We start from the raw sequence: 17,219 nt of genomic DNA on the forward strand, positions 1-17,219 counted from the left end.
TTGAGCAAAGGTTGGGGTGTACGGCAGCACAGACTCGGAGCGCGCTGCACTGCGCTGCGCTGCGTTGCGCTGCGTTGCGCTGTGCTTCGTCTGCCGCGCCGATTCGTTCCGCGGCGTTCCAAGCACAACGGCATCTCGGAACGCTGCGCAGAGCCGCAGGACACACGCGGGCTCCCTATGGAACGGACGGATTCGTTGATTTGTTCGTCACTGGAAAGGGACGGTCAGAGCCCACGGTTTGGTGACGCTGCTGCTGCATTAGCAGTGGTGCACAAGCACAGACAACAACATTTCTCAATCACACCGTGTGAGCCTTGACAGGGAAATATATATCGTTTGTTTTTTTTGCTATGAAGAAGTGCCACTGCCTCCCAATACGTAATTCGTTATATATTTTTTTACTTTGAAGGCCGCAGTGTTGTTGACAAATGTGTTGAGTTTTTTATTTGGTATTTGAACCCGGCTTGGGTCTCCTCGAGGTCAGCTCGGCCTAAAATTGAGTAGCCTGGTCCAGTGATGAGAACATTTTTCTTCTCTTGGCCACTCCTACGACACGGTCAGTGGTGTCCGGCGCACGCACCGGTTATGGGCCACTGCTAGCTTGACTCGGCATTCAAATTTGTCACTCGGCGAAGTGAGTGAACATCAGCACTGGGAAAACGAAGGCAGTGGCCACACCACCTACTGCGTGTGTCCAGCTCACCTTGATGGGCGTTCGTGGGCAGCAGTGGCCCTGGAGGCTGCAGAATAGGGCCGGATAGGCGACGTTGTCCTAACACAGCTCACGATGTACGCGTGTGTAGAAAAGTGCGCATCGAAGTGTGGAAAGATGCACCCTGGGAGATAAATTGAGCGGTGGAAACAGCGGTTTGCGTGCTGCGCTACGAATCCGGGGACCTGAGGTCGATTTCTGGCCACGGCTAACATCAGTGGTGAGTGATGTCTGGATTCGTGGTGGATTTCCCCCCCCCCCCCCCCCCCAGGTAGACTGGGCCTCGAGTGAGTACGTGGTGTGGTGTGTAAATATCAGCACTGGGCAGAACAAGGAAGCAGTGGCGTCACTAGGGGGGTGCGGACCGCACCAGGTGACACCATCATAGGGGGTGACACCAACATGGCTGTCTATAAACAACTGTTGTGCAGCGTTTCAGCAGAATTATTTCTTTATATAAAAAAAAATATCCCTGTAGTTAGTTAGAACAACAACATTGTTCGTAAGCCCAGCTTACATGTACTGTATCAATATACCTACAAGGCTAAAGCTCTATGTTAATTTACTTTTTGAACCTTCTAATGCGCTCCGCTCAGAGCTGTCATTGTTACAGTGACGCTTCGAGTCACGTGGTCTCGTCTGCACGCGCTACCAGCACGCGCTGTTGTTTTTGTTGCTGCTCGTGTTTTTATAGTCGCTGATTTTGTCAAATTTTATAGTGTTTTAGCTACAATATTGTGGTAATTAGTATTTGTGAACCCATATCAGTAACTCTTTTGAGAATTACGTAGTAATTAAAGGAAATATTGTAATTTTAAGGTATTATTTAAATTTGTCTAGTTGTCTATGTCACTACTATTGCCATTACATTCAGTGATGTACGGGATTTACGATGTACGAGTAACATTAGTACAAAAAACATGACTAAGGGTTCTCTATGGTCTCGTACGGGCAGACACCATGAGGGGTGACACCATGAGTTACCGCACTGGGTGACACCATGAGTTACCGCACTGGGTGACACCATGAGTTACCGCACTGGGTGACACCATGAGTTACCGCACTGGGTGACACCATGAGTTACCGCACTGGGTGACACCATGAGTTACCGCACTGGGTGACACTGGGAGTGAAAACTCTATGAAAGGTAAACAAATCACTTAAAAAAAAACTAAATTATGTTTTTATCTCACCAAGTAAAGCCCACCAAGCTATTCGCTTCTTTTGCAGAAGCGACCTGCCCACAAACGATCGCTCAACGAAGGGGCTTGTCATCACGTGGACATGTATAGCAGCCAAAAAATCTAAATAATTCAACAGCACCAGGCCGGGGGTGGCCTTGCGTGTGTCCGCCCCCTCTGTTTCTAACACTTGGGGGCAGCATTTTATGAAGGCTGCTCCCCGCAGTGAGGAGGATCCACGCAGCGGTGTCGTGTCACTCTGTCCTGTCGCGCGGCTCACGAGCCATCGCTGGACATCCCATGTTCATAAGACAGGGGCTATGTCTGTGTGTGTGTTGAGCTTCTTCCGTGCCGTACGTAGTCAACCGTGCTTATCGGAGGTGTGGAGGAAGGACAAAATGCTATGCGTCTCTGTGTGAGTCTCTGGCTCTCTGTGTGAGGCTAGGTATGTGTGTACGTTGATCTTCTTTCGCACTATACGTAGCCAACCGTGCTGATCGGAGGTGCTGGGGAAGGATAAGGCTATGCTCCTATAGGACAACTGCGTCCCACGAAGTGACTTCCCACAAGCGGTGGTAGATATTTTATCCCCCCCCCCCCCCCACCGGGCATGGCTTGGCGATGTGCTTGTGAGTGGAGTGCGCTTCTCCGCCCGTGAGCCACCGCGTGGATTCGTGGCGATATCGGTTCCAGCGTCTTCCATGGAGGGTGGCTACTTGACTTGGGATTTTTATTCTTTACTTGACCCAGGAATGTCGCACGGAGACCCCCGAGGCTCGTTTTCAGGAGGGTCCTGCCTATGGCTGTTTGGCCAAAATGTTTCTGGTTTTTTTGGACTGGAAGAAAAAAACTGGAGAACCTGAAGAAAATCTGAATCAGAATATGTATTGATGCTGGAAGAATCCGATGAGCTATGAAGCTCTTTTTCACAGACATGTCCAGGATGAAGCGGTCAGAACGTGAGTAGGGGCAGGTTAAAAAAACCCGACACGTTTGAGGCGACCGCAATACAATTGTCCCCACCGGGTCAGCAACAACCCACTTGCTGTACTCGCCTGCTGGTTGTGCTTCAATCCGCAGAGCCACCTGGCCAGGCGAGCACGTCGGAGTAAACCGCTACGTGCAGCATGGTTTGCGCTTTCGACAGGGTCTATGGACATAGCGGGTAAAGGGGCAGCCCTGCAATTGGCCCGCTCATTCCACTGCTGTCAGAAGAGAGGGTATTTTGACCCCTACTCTTCCACGCTGGCCACTGCGTCTTGGAAGCGGTGGCAATAGCTGACGCTTTACCCCAACACGCGCGACACACCGATTGTGCGGACCAACTAAGTGGGCAATGCCCTCACTTACACCGCTGGGGTGGACAGAGGCGGTGGAAGGGGCCGGTGGATCTCACCGTTTCAACCGCCGGGAGATAGCACCAAACCGGCGCGCGAACCGTCGCACTTTTGCACGGCCGTGGCAGCTTCCCAACGGGAACATTTGTGGCCGTGAAATGACGGGGCCGCTGCATGAAGCTGTTCGAAGCATGAGGCCTGAACATGGCCGAGCCAGCCCATTAATTGTACCGTTTGGGGCCATGCGTGAACTTTTCTAAGTGTCACTCGGAGAAGCCTACACAAGAACGCTTGCAGACTGATTTGCGTTAATTATTTTGGGTGCTAAAATCAAACAACTTCAAACGAAGGCACGGGGGCAGTTTTGTTATCGACACCGGGATGCGTTTGCCAGGCTGTCCAAAACCAGTTTGAAGCTTCAGAATAACCTATGAACCCACAGCCTTAACACTGACCCACAGCATCAACACTGATCCACAGCATCAACACTGACCCACAGCCTCGATACAGAGACTCAACTTTTGCTCAATTCCTTTCACCTCCATTCACCAGACTAAATTCCCACCATCCTGGGAGCCGCTCCACGCTAATCTCTGGAGCCCAGCGACTTTTAAAGCGGTGATGGCAGCGCGTGGTTTAGCGGCCATGGTCCAGGACGTGAGCGGCCGAATGGGCGTTCTTTCGTTTGCACCGAGCAGATCTCCACCGCCGCAGCAGAGCCATCGCCCCGTGGACCAATGATGCAATAAGACAGCATCGCGTCATTGTTCGGGGTTGGGTCTTCCCTTTGAGCAAGGCCCGCTCGGGTTTCTGTTCAAACCCGTCAGGACCAGGTTCCGCGAGCGCGTGTGCGTGGCGTGCGTGGCGCCCACCGTCGCAGCCAACGGTAGCGGCCTCTCCCTTTGATGTAAGGAATTGCAACAATGCGACGCTTATCTGCCACTCCGTCCGGTCTGCTTAGATCGTGGCAAACACTGGAAAAGTACCCAGCGATCCGGAGCCAGACAACTCGATCGAGTGACTCGGCGTTGGGGGCGGCACAGGGATGAGCGAGTCCTCAGGATTTCAGCACGACCTGGCCGCCTCTTTCACCGACTTGCCGCTCGGGGCCGGAAAAACCCCCCCGAGTGCGGAGTGAGGCCACGGTCATCGACTTTCTGAAAGCTCAGGAAACTCCGGGGCCAATTGTGGCGATTTGCATGTACGTACGGATGTTGAACTTAATTTCGCAACTTACTTAGCCAACTGTACGAATCGGAGGTGCGTGGAAAGAACTGCAAACTAAGTACAAAAAGCATTTTTAAATACGTTTATGAATCTAGATGATTTAAAAGTGCATTGCTCCAGTGGCTTCCTAATATCGGAAGGAAGAGCGTTCCAGACGGTCGCAGAAGCGCGAATGAAAGTGCACGATGCTGCGAGACCGTCTTTGTTCGATGGTGAGCCACAAGCCGCTGCTGCGAGGATGACCGGGGTTCTGCAAGGCATCGTGCTTCATTGGTGGCAAGCACTTTGTGTGTAATGAGTGCGACCTTGCAACGTATTCGTTCGGCAACCGGAAGCCAATGCAGCTCGGCGAGCACTGGACGGATATGAGTTATCTGCCGCCTCGGATGAGGCACCAATCTTAAGACTGGTGCCTCATTCGTCGACCTGTCTTGGGCCTACAATTCGGATCGGAAGCCTGTGGCCTGGTGCTGTGAAGCTGACGGAATCCTCCTGCCACACGCCCCAACGCCACCGCCGATTTGGCCATCACAGATGCATCGCATTGATCTGGGCTCACCTTGCTCCCTTTGCTGTTTGTTTATTTACGGGTCAATTATCATTAATGATTATGTTCATCATCTATGGGACCTTTTTTGCCAATATCCAAAATGATAAAAGATAAGAATGTTTTACCCTCTCTGGTAATAAAGCAGGATTTGTGTCAAAATGTTCAAACACCAAATAGAAACCTCTCGCGAGGAATCAAGTCGGCATTAACCACACGCACTTGTGGTGGACATGCAAACAAACATGCTCTGATAATGATATTTATGTATTGTCTTTGAAACCAGAGACAGCCTTCTTTTGTGGCCTTGTATGCACCAGTGTTAGACCAGAGGACGCCCAGCAGGCGAACAGTACAGAGACAAAAGGTATCATGTGTTTTGAACATCTTTATTGCCAGAAAGGGTAATACCTATTCTTATTTTTCATCATTATTATTGCTCCGCTTGTTTAGCCAGGACGACATCACAGAGTCTTAAGACAGTTTTGCAGGAGGGTCCTGCCAAGCTGTTGCTGCCATGCGTGATCCCAGTCGAGGAACCTGCATGACATTTTGAAATGTTGCCGGTTCAATTGCGCGTTCATTCGTTCGTTCGTTTTATCTCTTGGCGGAAGCCCCGGAAGAACATTCGCGGAGACAGCAGGAGAAACGTAGAAACTCCACGGAGAAACAGGGTGCCCGGGGCGGGAAACCCAGGCCTTCCTCACTGTGATGCCACGCTTTCTCATGACCGCACCGCCCTGCCGCCCATCATTTTGAGACATTCTTTCTTGTCCATTTTGACGCGTCGTAGTCGTAGCAGGAGTAGGATTTCGCGACCGATATCCGTTGTAAAGGTTTTTTTTTTGGGTTAGATCACCGTGTAAATATGAATGTGTCGTCAAAACCCGCCACCACTCGACGCAGCCAATCAGTGAGGTTTGTCTCTTCCCCCACCATGTTATGCCCTGGAAGGTGATCAACCTGGCGAGGGGTCGAACCCAGAAAAATTCCGCTCTCCGTGGGTGGGGGGGGGGGGTTAAATCTCGTGACAACACAAGGCTTCCGTGCCGCCGGTACCGCTGGTACCGCCACTGCCGTGCCGCGGTCAGCGCCGTTAAAAGTTCAACCACCTTCCGCAAATCGGCTGAAAAGGGGTCGCGATTCGGGGGGGGGGGGGGGTCAAGTGTATTTTTCGTTGAACCAGGCGAGAGGAACTCAGAGGCTATGAGGAGTCTGATTTGCAAGCGCGACCTGGGGCAGTGGGTCATGGCTTTGCTCGCGCATCGATTCCCCCTCCGCCACTGTGCGTGGCGCGTGCAGGATCTGCAGTCGGTACACACGTATAGAATATGAAAGCGGAGTGAAGCTGTGGGCTCTTGTGCACCTCCGCCAGCTCCTGTATCACCCCACCGCTGCACAAGGGCCTCCGCACGCCATGTCAGTCACGTGGGTCGCTCGGCCATACTTCACCGCGTTGGCCAGCGCGTGTTTGTTGAAGCGGACGGGGCGCACGGAACAGTTCAGGTGTCGTGCTCGCCGCCACTTTGTCTTGGCCGGGCATCAAATTCGTCTTGGCTAGGTTCATAACGCACGGCGCTAACAACCCCTGCAGCGGTGGTCGCCTAATGCCTCACGCTGCTGGCACGGTGGCAAATATATATATATACCGTAACTCACGTTTATAATAAATGTTTTTTTTGGGTTAGATTGCGTAAGTATAAATGTGTCGTTAACCCGCGACCACCCGACACAGCCAACCAGTAAAGGTTTGTCACGTAAACAGAACGTGCCCAAGTAGTTACTGGGTCAGCCCACCGGTGTGCTGGAGAGCAAACCCAATTGACGCATGCGACGTAATGCGCGTGAGACTCGTAAGTAGTCGATTGGTCCGCCCCCGATTCGATTCGTGATTTTGACGGGAGCGCAACGATGGGTATTGAACCGGTGAACCCGAGAGCCACAGCGCTGCGTGGATCGCGGTGCCGGCTCTGCCTGGCGTTGCCGCGGCATGGCGTGGGTCGGGGCGAGCGGGCGCGTAATCAGGCCGTGAAATCTCGCCGTGTGTGCGCGCGCGCGTGAACTTCAGGAGCGGCTGGGTGTCTCACGAGAGCCGTTGATGACCGGTTCAGCCGGTGCCGCTGGGTTTGGATCGGGGCTACAGCCGCCCCTGATCAATAACCCCCCCCCCCCCCCGGGGTTCCCCAATGCAGCGAGGCGTTGGTGGAGTCAGTCCGGTCGTCAATGACTGAACCGAAGAAATACAAACAAAACATCCAGTTAAACGCGTTGAAGGTAACACATGAACGCAACACATTCCATTGCTGCAAAACACGATTAAGGCTGCGCAGAATTATGGGAAACACCCACAATTCCATGCAGGCGCGGTTTTACACCACACATTTATTGAGCACAGCGCCAAGTTGCTGTTTTCGCTTCGCGAAGGACGACAAAAAACGCAGCACGCCGTTTGGATCTTAGCAGCAAATGCTTTCGAGTGGATTGCCAGAGCCACGTCTGGCTCGTCGAGCCCGGAGAGCCATCGCTGGCACCAGGGCCCCCTCCAACGGACGGCGTCGGTGCCACGGAACGACTCCGCCCCCCCTCCACCCCCAAGTCGCCGCGGTTGTCCCCCCCCCTCTGTGACGGAGTCTCGATCGTCTCCCGCTCGTCAGTGACTTCGATATTTCAGGCTTCGTGAATCCGGGAGAGTATTTAATGTCTACTGGTGGAATCCGATGAGCTAGCTGTAAACGGTACAAAAACACGATAGGAGTGCAAAGTATAGGCAAGCTAAGTAAATTATTTTAAAATATACAAATAAAACTACATTATTTGTTATCTTGCCAGGTAAAGCTCACCAAGCTATTGAATTATTTTTCAGAAGCGACCTGGCCACAAATGATAGCTTCAACAAAGCTACTTGTCACGTGAAAATGTACAGCATCAAATTAATCAAACAAAAATCTCAATGCATGTTTCAAAATGTGGAAGGAAAAACCGGAGCGCTGAGCTGTTTCTAGATTAATTATTTTACAAATTATTTTTAATCGCGGCTTCTTGAGATGGAAAATCCATTCGGAAATCTCCCACTGTGGTTCGTCCGTTTGTCACAAGGTTGTCTTGGAAGAGAGTCTTAGGAGAAATTATTTTAAAAATCCTTCAGGTGGCATGTGCGTGCGTACGTATGTATGTTGGTTGAACGTCTTCCGCACCGTATAAAGCCAACCGTGCTAATCGGAGGTATGGGCAAAGGACAACAAACTAAACACAAAAAGCATTTTGAAAGGAATGAGTTTTCAATCGAGATGCTTTAAAAGTGCATGGCTGCAGTGGCTTCCTAGTATCGGAAGGAAGAGCGTTCCAGATGGCCGCAGAAGCCCATCTGACAGCGCCGCGATGCAGTGACCGTCTTTGTTCGATGGCGGTGCATTAATCCTCTTCGCGACCGCTCCACCCGCTGCGTGCCAATGAGAGGTGCGAACCCCGGCTAAACGACATCGGCTCGTTGTTTCACAACCGTGGCGGGGGTGGCCCTGTGGTCGGAGCGTTTCACCCACAATCGCGAGGGCCGAGAGTTCACGCGCCGATCGGTGGTCGACTCGGCCGGGCATCGCCACCACCACCGGCAGGGTGAGCACGAGTTCAGCCGCACCACCTTGCCAGGAAGTCTACGGCGGTTGCCCCACGGAAGGACCCGCTCCCGCCGTCGGAATGTGGAGTGTTGACCGCGTGCACGGGACTCGCCGGTGACGAACTCCGCGGGGCGAGGCCGTGGCTCCCCGTCGGACGCGCAGCGCGACGCGGAGCCCTCGCCGCGACGGCTCCGTCGCCGCCACGTGACGACGACGACGACGACGCAACCTGAAGGGAAATGACTCGTGCAGCTGTCATCGTCTGGCGTGTGCGGTGCTTCGCACGCCGGACGCAACTCCGCGGCTGCCTCACACCGTGGTGTGTGCGCGTGTGAGGGGTGGAGAGAGAGAGAGACACGGATGGAGAGACAGAGAGACACCGTGGTGTTTGCGCGTGTGAGAGAGAGAGACGCACAGAGAGACATGGAGAGAGACTGAGAGACAAAGACAAACAGAGAGACAGCCAGAGAGACAGACAGAGGCAAAGAAAGACAGATACTGTATATAGATGGATGCAGAGGCAGACAGTAAATACGAGACAGACACAGAGCGATCGATAGACGAAGAGAGAGAGAGTTGAAGACAGAGAGACAGAACAGGGACGCAGAGAGACGCATACGTGGAGAACGAGACACACACACAGATTAAGAGACAGATAAAGAGAGATTGAGATTGAGAGACAGTCTGACAGAGATACAGAAAAAACTAAGTTGTTATCAGACGAGTTTACACTCACGTTGCATTGCGGCTGAGAGACTCACAGACTTAGATGGGACAGAGAGAGACTGAGACAGACACACACAGAGACCAAGACAGAGACACACATAGAGGGACTGAGACAAAGAACCTGAGAGAGACACAGAAACAAAGACACAGAGAGAGACTGAGAGAGAGAGACACAGGGAGAGACTGAGAGAAGACACACACACACAGAGAGAGACAGACAGAGAGCCTGAGAGAGACACACAGAAGGAGAGAGAGAGACTGAGAGAGAGAGACTCAGAGAGAGACTGAGAGAGACACAGAGAGAGAGACTGAGAGAGAGAGACACAGAGAGAGACTGAGAGAGAGAGACACACACACACAGAGAGAGCCTGAGAGAGACACAGAGAGAGACTGAGACAGAGACACAGAGAGAGACTGAGAAAGAGACACAGAGATAGACTGAGACAGAGACACAGAGAGATTCTGAGAGAGAGACACACACAGAGAGAGGCTGAGACAGAGACACACAGAGAGATACTGAGACAGAGACACAGAGAGAGGCTGAGACACAGAGGCACGGAGATGCGTGGGGTTGGGCCACTGGGAATTCACACAAAAAACCCCCCCACACACAAACACGACGCATTCCACTTTTTCAGCATCGCAGCGTTCCGCGACCTTTAAACCCTTCGCCGCGCACGCGGCAGTGAGCGCCGGCACAGTCGGCGGGAGCGCCGCGCACGATCGCGCCTCCTCCTCCTCCTCGCCGCCCCGTCGCTTCTCGTGCCGTTCCAACTCGGACGCCGCTCGCGCCGGATTGTCGCGCGTTCCGAGCTGCCGTCGGAGACGTCGCTTTCCGTGGAAAAAATTTAATTTGGCTGCCGGATACCCAGACCTACGGTGGTGGTGGTAGGGGGGGCGGGCAACGACCCTCTTCTGAGCGGCCCTCGACGATTTTCCGAGATTATTATTAATTTTGTTAGATTTTTTTTGTAATTCGTGGTCCCGCTTTGCGGCGGCCGTGGACAACTCGAGAGCGCTCCCCGCCGCCCGGGAGAGGAGAAGGAGGAGGAGTGAGCGGCCCCCCAATTCGTCGACGCGCTCCACACGCGAGCTTCCGACGCGGAAGCCTCCGGCCATGGAGAGATACTGGTCCTTCTCCTCGCACTATGGTGAGGGCACGTTTGTTCGTCGCTCCGTCTGTGTGTGTGTGTCGGGGGGGGGGGGCGGGAGTGGTCGCGCAGTCGTTGGGCAAGCGCAACACTACCATCGCGTTGGGCGGCGAGGAGATGTTTACTCCCTCGCCTGCTATACAGGAGGTCGTGGATTCGATCCCGACCCTGACGCCTGCTGCTGTAAATTTGGCGTCTGCATGTTCTCTCTCGCTCTCCCCGTAGTCGCGTGGATTTTTTTCGGTCCTCCAGTTTTTCCCCTCCACATTTAGACGTCACACGTTTAGAGTATTAGGCCGCGATAATTTTCCACACGATTATAAGCCACTTCGTTGAACGATCAATTGTGGCCATGTTCCTTCTGGAAAAAGAGCTCTGTAGCTCAGTGGGGCCTCCTTACCCTGGTAAAATGAAAAAATGGTTTAGTGTAATAATTTAAATAGTTAAACCTGGGTTCGACTCCCACCCGCGTGACGATCCTCGCCTTGCGAGTGATACGTGGACGTGTCCCCGGGGCCTTCCGCCAGTTGCCTGCAGTGGCAGCGTGTGGACACAATCGGCGCAACGCCTTTACCATTGACAGGTGCCTGCTAACAAAAGCGGAATAACAAGCACAGCACATCGGTCTGCATGGGGTGCCGGCCTCATCCGCGGTGACTGACCCGGCCCGACGGATGCTCATGAGCGGCGCGAACCCGAGGCAGTCTGCCGAGGCTGGCGTAGTACTTGGTTGTCTGTGCATGTATAAGGTGTGCTTATATCCAGCGTCTAGCGTAGTACTTTCCGTTGTGATATTGTTAGAAATGGGCCAGTGTCTCTGGTCGCAGAGTTAAACTCGGAGTCGGGTTGTCGCGAGTTCAATCCCTGGGCAAGAGTTGAACAACTCATTATCATCATCGTCATCACACCTCTGGGGTTAGAAGATTATGTTTCTCACGAACGATGGCAATGTGATTCAGTAGCTAAATGCCGATGTCGAGGTCTGCTCACTACCACGGGAGGACTTCAGGAGTGAGTTTGTGTCGCTTTGCTATTCCTCCGTCGAAGGAGCACAGACATTACAGTGGTTTAGTCTGTGGTCCATAGTGTGCGGTTTGCATCGTCACAATCGCACTGCTGTGGAGATGTTCGCATCGGCCTGTTGACGACGCTCCGATGAGGATGATGGTCACACCACCGGTGTCTTCGATGAGGAGGAGGAGGAGGGAGGAGGAGGAGGGAGGAGGAATTTCAAAGCCAGGAGGCGCCTCGATTGTTGGGTCTCGAGCAGAGGCATTTATTCTGGGGCCGTCCGCCGTGGGCTCCGTGGACTCCGCGATGAGCCCCCACCGCGTCACCTTGAGCGCTGCCGCCGTGTCGGCGAAACGGACGTCGTGAACTCGAGCCGAGGTACGGTCGGTGGAATGAAACTGGGGAGCGCTGTTCGACGGTGGCCCACAATGCACGGCGGCCTCGCGCGCGAACGGAGAGTCACAGAGCAGTCCCCCTTGGTTACGCGTTTCAAATCGCGGAGCGGCATCGGGTGAGACCTCTCGACGGACGTGTTTGCGTACGTGCGCACTCACGCAATGCAGAGCACGTTGAATTTCTCTCTCGCCGCACGTAAGCCAACCGTGTTCATCGGACAGGTGCGGGGGACAACAGCTGACGTGCACACGTGGCCGTCCCGGAGGCCATCGAGTAGGTCCGGATGTAAATATTCAAACTGCTGATCGGCTTAATGTAGCCGCCACGCAGGAACCACGCGAGTACCACGTGGCGGGACGGCGATCGTGCCGTGGACTGGGGAGGAGCGTGGCACTTCCCACCGCTTGTGTCGAGTGTTTGTAGCCTGGGCGAAGGCAACATGTTGTGGGTGTCTCTCCTGGCCACATCACAAACTACTGGGGTGGGTGAGGTGGGTGGGGTGAGGGTGCCCGGACCCCCACGACACCCCCCCACCCCAACGGCCACGTCCCACCCCTCCCGCCGTGGCCGTGGCGCTGCGGGCGGCGACTGCTCCGTGGAGAGAAGCTCGCCGTGCGCTCGTTCGGGGGGTTTGTGCCGAGTGACCGCCCCCCACCCTCCCCCCGTCGGTGCGGGTTACTGGGGGGGGGGGGGGGGCGGCAGCAGCGACTCGTGTGGGCGGTTTTGAGGGACAACGCTGCAGGCTGCAGCGTGTGGTGGTGGTGGTGGTGGCGGCGGCGCCACTGCAGCTCCACGGGGATCCAGCGGGGCGCGATGCGGCCCCAAGCGCCGTCTCGGGGCTCTCCGGACACCCCGAAGACCCGGAACGACTTGTTACTGGCGGAACGACTTACTAGCGGAACGAGTTTTCACTAGCGGAACGACTTACTAGCGGAGCGTCTTACTAGCAGAACGACTTGTTACTGGCGGAACGACTTGTTACTAGCGGACCGACTTGTTACTAGCGGAACGACTTACTAGCGGAACGAGTTGTCACTAGCGGAACGACTTACTAGCGGAACGTCTTACTAGCGGAACGATTTACTAGCGGAACGAGTTGTCCCTAGCGGAACGACTTACTAGCGGAATGACTTACTAGCAGAACGACTTGTTACTGGCGGAACGACTTGTTACTAGCGGAACGACTTACTAGCGGAACGTCTTACTAGCGGAACGATTTACTAGCGGAACGAGTTGTCACTAGCGGAACGACTTACTAGCAGAACGTCTTACTAGCGGAACGATTTACTAGCGGAACGAGTTGTCACTAGCGGAACGACTTACTAGTGGAACGACTTACTAGCGGAACGAGTTGTCACTAGCGGAACGAGTTTGTCACTAGCGGAACGAGTTGTTACTGGCGGAACGACTTACTAGCGGAATGAGTTGTTACTAGCGAAAGGAGTTGTTACTGGCGGAACGACTTACTAGCGGAGCCCGAGTCAAGTTATGAAAGAATACGTAAAACGGGTGTCGTTCCGAAGGGCTTAACGGCGTGCGATGAGCGCGCACATTCGTGGTGGGCTGGGACTCGTGAGGGTGCGCGATGAGAAATGCTCCGACTTCACTTCCTGAGCCGTCGAACGCAGACGGTCACCGCATCGCGTGGCACTTTCAGGTGTGCACTTTAACATCTAAATCCTTTCTCGAGAAATGCTTTATTTTAGTTTGTTGTCCACCCACCGCACCTCCGATGTAGCACTGGTGGCTACGTACGGTGCGAAAGAAGTTCAATATACATCAACGATTTACTTTGTTTATTTTACCAGGTAAGGGTTACTGAGCTGTTTAGCTCTTTTTCCGAAGTGACCTGGCCACCACAAATGATCGCTGAACAAAAAGTGGCTTATCACGTGGAAATGTATCGCCGCCAAATACTCTGAATGCTCAATGTGGGGAAAACCGGACGACCCGGAGACAAATCCACGCGACCACCACGGGAAGAGAGAACACGCAAAATTCCAAATACACAGCAGGCGTCAGGGTCAGGATCGAACCCACGATCTCCTGAATGTTTAACACGTAGGCTTTTGCAACCAATATCATCCGTAATATAGGTGCGTTGTCATAGTAACGAATTGGCACGTTCTGTTTACGTAACAAACCTGACTAATTGGCTGTGTCCGATGGTGGCGGGTTTAACGACACATTTATATTTACGCAATCTATCCCACAAAAACGTATATTATCGAACACCTGTATACCTGGCGAGGTACTTAACATCTTGCCACGTACGTACGCACACGTACACGTTGTGTGTACTCTGCTTTGGCTGCTATCAGCTGGGTGGCCCCGTGCTCAGAAAAAAACACTCTGCTCACTACAACCTCACAAAGCGAGAGTTAAATTTCCGGGCGGCGAGTCGACTCAACCCGACCGCCGTCGTCGCCGTCACAATCTGCGTGGCGTGGACAAATTGACAGTCGGCACGCTCGGTATTGTCGCGTCAATGCAGTCCGATCACTTGAGAACAACTTCTTGCGGCGGCGATGCTGTTGGAAATTCACTGTCGCTGCCACTGTGAGATGAAGTCCCCCCCCAGCCCCCCCTCCTGACCCCCCTCCTGCCCCCCCCCCTCCTGCCCCAGGCTGTCTCCATCACACTGTGTAACAAAATGTTTTTTCTTTTGTTCCTGGGCAGTAAGTGTTATTTTCTTATTGCTTATGCCTCAAGTACAGAAACTGGCGATGATTCCCAACAAACTTTGCTTCTGTGACCAGGACACAAAAGCCAAGTGAATAATCCACTCCATTAATAACGCTGTGGAACAATCTTGACTTAAAACTTTCGTGACTGCAGGAATTCATACTCTTGGTTCTTTCGGTAAAGCCACGTAGATAGAAAATAAAAATTGAATTAAATTAAAAATAAAAGCAAAAAAACACTTTGGTTTTTTGCCACTTTGGTTTTGTGCTTTTATTAAAATGTTTTTTTATTTATTAAATTTTTATTTAAATGTTCTATCTACGTGACATTACCAAAAGAACTAAGAATACTGTGTAACACATTTTTTGAAATGTACCTATTTTCAATGAGAAAACGTGTGCATTTGTGCCTTTCGTTCACATAAAGTCCTCGTCACAAAAGAAAAGTTTGTGGGGAATGATAATAGCCACTTTCTGTTCTTTTGAGGAATAAGCAATTAGAAAATAACACTTACTACCCAGGAACAAAAGTCGTGTTACATCGTGATCATCAGCTCAGCATCTCGCGACCAAAACAATCCATCTCCCCGCATCCCTGCCTCGACCACCGGCTGTCACCCCCCCCCAACGAGCCCCACTCACGTTCCCGAGCGATCGACGCGACGTCTCTCTCGGACTTGTTTGTTTCCGCGCGTGCTGTTCCTCTGTCTCTCGGTGTAATGCCAAAACGTGCTTCCTTGAACACTTTCTCTCAGCTGCTGTTCCATTTTATTGGGGCGAGGAGGAGGGGGAGGGGGGGGTTACATGGAAGAAGGCTCAGCGGTCAGCCCACCACCATTCTCGCGGCCTTACACAAAGGACAAAGATCCACCGCGTAGCCCTAACAGACTGTTGGGGCGAGTGCTGTGAGTGTGAGCGCCTATGAAGGCCCCGCACGGCGCACTCGGGGTTTGGGGTGGCCAGCAACGCACCCGGCCGCCTTTGTATCCCCAGCGGCGATGTTTACGCACCGCACCGGGTGCTCATTCGAGGCCGCGTCCACCTTGGTGAGGCCCAGGACCGGTGCAGACGTTCGTCACCGGTGGCGGTAGCCGTGAGCCAGAGAATCGCAACTTCGTGCCCCGCCCGGTTCGTAGCGGTGGCGCGCCAACCGCTGCGCCACCGCTCCCCACCCACGGCGTTGCAACCACCGGCCCCCCCCACCCATGCCCTCTGCTAACAGAAGCTCTCTCGCGTGCCCGTCGGCCTTCCCTCGGCGCCCGCCACCGTCCGGCGCAGCCCCCCGGCCGAAATAAATTTCCGTCCGTCGGATCTCTCCGTTCCGTCCGGCTGCCCGACCCTCGCTCCGCTGAAGGAAGCCTTCGGGCAGCCCACGCAGCAGCCCCCCCCCTCCCCCCCTCCGGTATTTGATCGAATACGGCAGATTTGGACGGGAGCTGCCGTGGCGCGCGTGAGACTCGTCCGCCGTGTTGCCCTGTGTCAAGGGGACCGGTTCGGCAGATTCCAGCCACGCGGTGTACGTCTGCAAAAATGTGACGTGCCTGTTCTCTGCTTGAATATCCGTCCGTCCGCGCAGATTGTCCATCTGCTGGTCTCTCTCTAGCCCCTTTCTGATTCCCTGTTTACTTTACCATATCTCTATTTCTCTCTCTTTCACTATAAACTAAAACTAAAAAAATATATTTTACCAGGTAAGGCCCATTGAGTTATATAGCTCTCTTTCAGAAGCGACCTGGCACACAAATGATATCTCAACGAAGTGGACATTTATAGCAGCCAAATGCTCCAAACGCACGTTGATTCTCAATGTGGAGGGAAAACTGGAGGAGCCAGAGAAAAATGAACGTGATCACGGGGAGAACATGCAAACTCCAAATATACAACAGGCGTCAGGGTCAGGATTAAAACCACGACCTCCTGCATAGCAGGTGAGGGAGTGAGCATCTCCTACCCACCTTGGCACCCTCTCTGTCCACCGGTCTCTGTCTCTGCCTTTTCTGCTGCCTATCTGTCTCCGTTTGCCTCACCTCGAGCTCAGATCCCGGTTGGGGCGTGGTCTCAACCTATCTCTGCCCCCCACCCATAGGAATTTGGAATTTCTACAATGGGTTATGATAGGCACCATCCCACGCTAGTGTTTGCTATTTATTGTTGGTATTACGCTTCATTGGTAAATGTGTACGTACGTACGTGTGTTTAACTTCTTCCTCACCGTACGCAGCCAACCGTGCCAATCGGCGGCGTTTATCTAGGAAGGCCCTCACCGAGGCTCAAGACTCTTTTTCGGGAGGGTCCTGCCCAGTTCTCGCAGTTGGGAGGTGGGGGGTGACGTCGCTGCTGATGCTGTGTGATCCCAATTGTGGGGTCACATTTCAGCATTGGGAAGGTTTGGTGACAATACCGGGTACGTTGACTTTTTTGGAGCCATGGGAGACAACAAAGATAATCCGGAGAAAACCCACGCAGGACAGGGGGGGGAGGACATACAAAGACGAAGATCCCCCGTGTAGCCTTCACAGACTGTTGGGGCAAGCACTGTTAGCGAGTAGCACCGATGAAGGCCGGCACGGCACATAATGGGGTGGATGGCCAGCACCATGCCCGGCCGCCTTTGTCTCCCCGGTGGCGATTTT

The 17,219-nt window shown here is 53.4% G+C and overlaps 1 protein-coding gene across 3 annotated transcripts in view; it reads left to right on the forward strand.

Moving 5' to 3' along the window:
• LOC144733948 (retinoic acid receptor RXR-alpha-B-like) overlaps nt 1–17,219 on the forward strand; it is a 137,118-nt gene that overhangs the window by 65,290 nt on the left and 54,609 nt on the right. Inside the window, exon 1 of one of the 3 annotated variants that reach the window (XM_078615978.1) lies at nt 9,819–10,495. The exons of the other annotated variants lie outside the window; for them this stretch is intronic. Within the exon in view, the coding sequence (XP_078472104.1) occupies nt 10,462–10,495 (34 nt within the window). The 5' untranslated portion in view covers nt 9,819–10,461. Of the gene's footprint in view, nt 1–9,818; nt 10,496–17,219 lie in introns of those variants that run through there. 3 annotated transcript variants of the gene reach the window in all.

Source organism: Lampetra planeri, chromosome 49 (genome assembly GCF_965212315.1).
Source record: "Lampetra planeri chromosome 49, kcLamPlan1.2.h2, whole genome shotgun sequence".
NCBI lineage: Eukaryota > Metazoa > Chordata > Hyperoartia > Petromyzontiformes > Petromyzontidae > Lampetra > Lampetra planeri.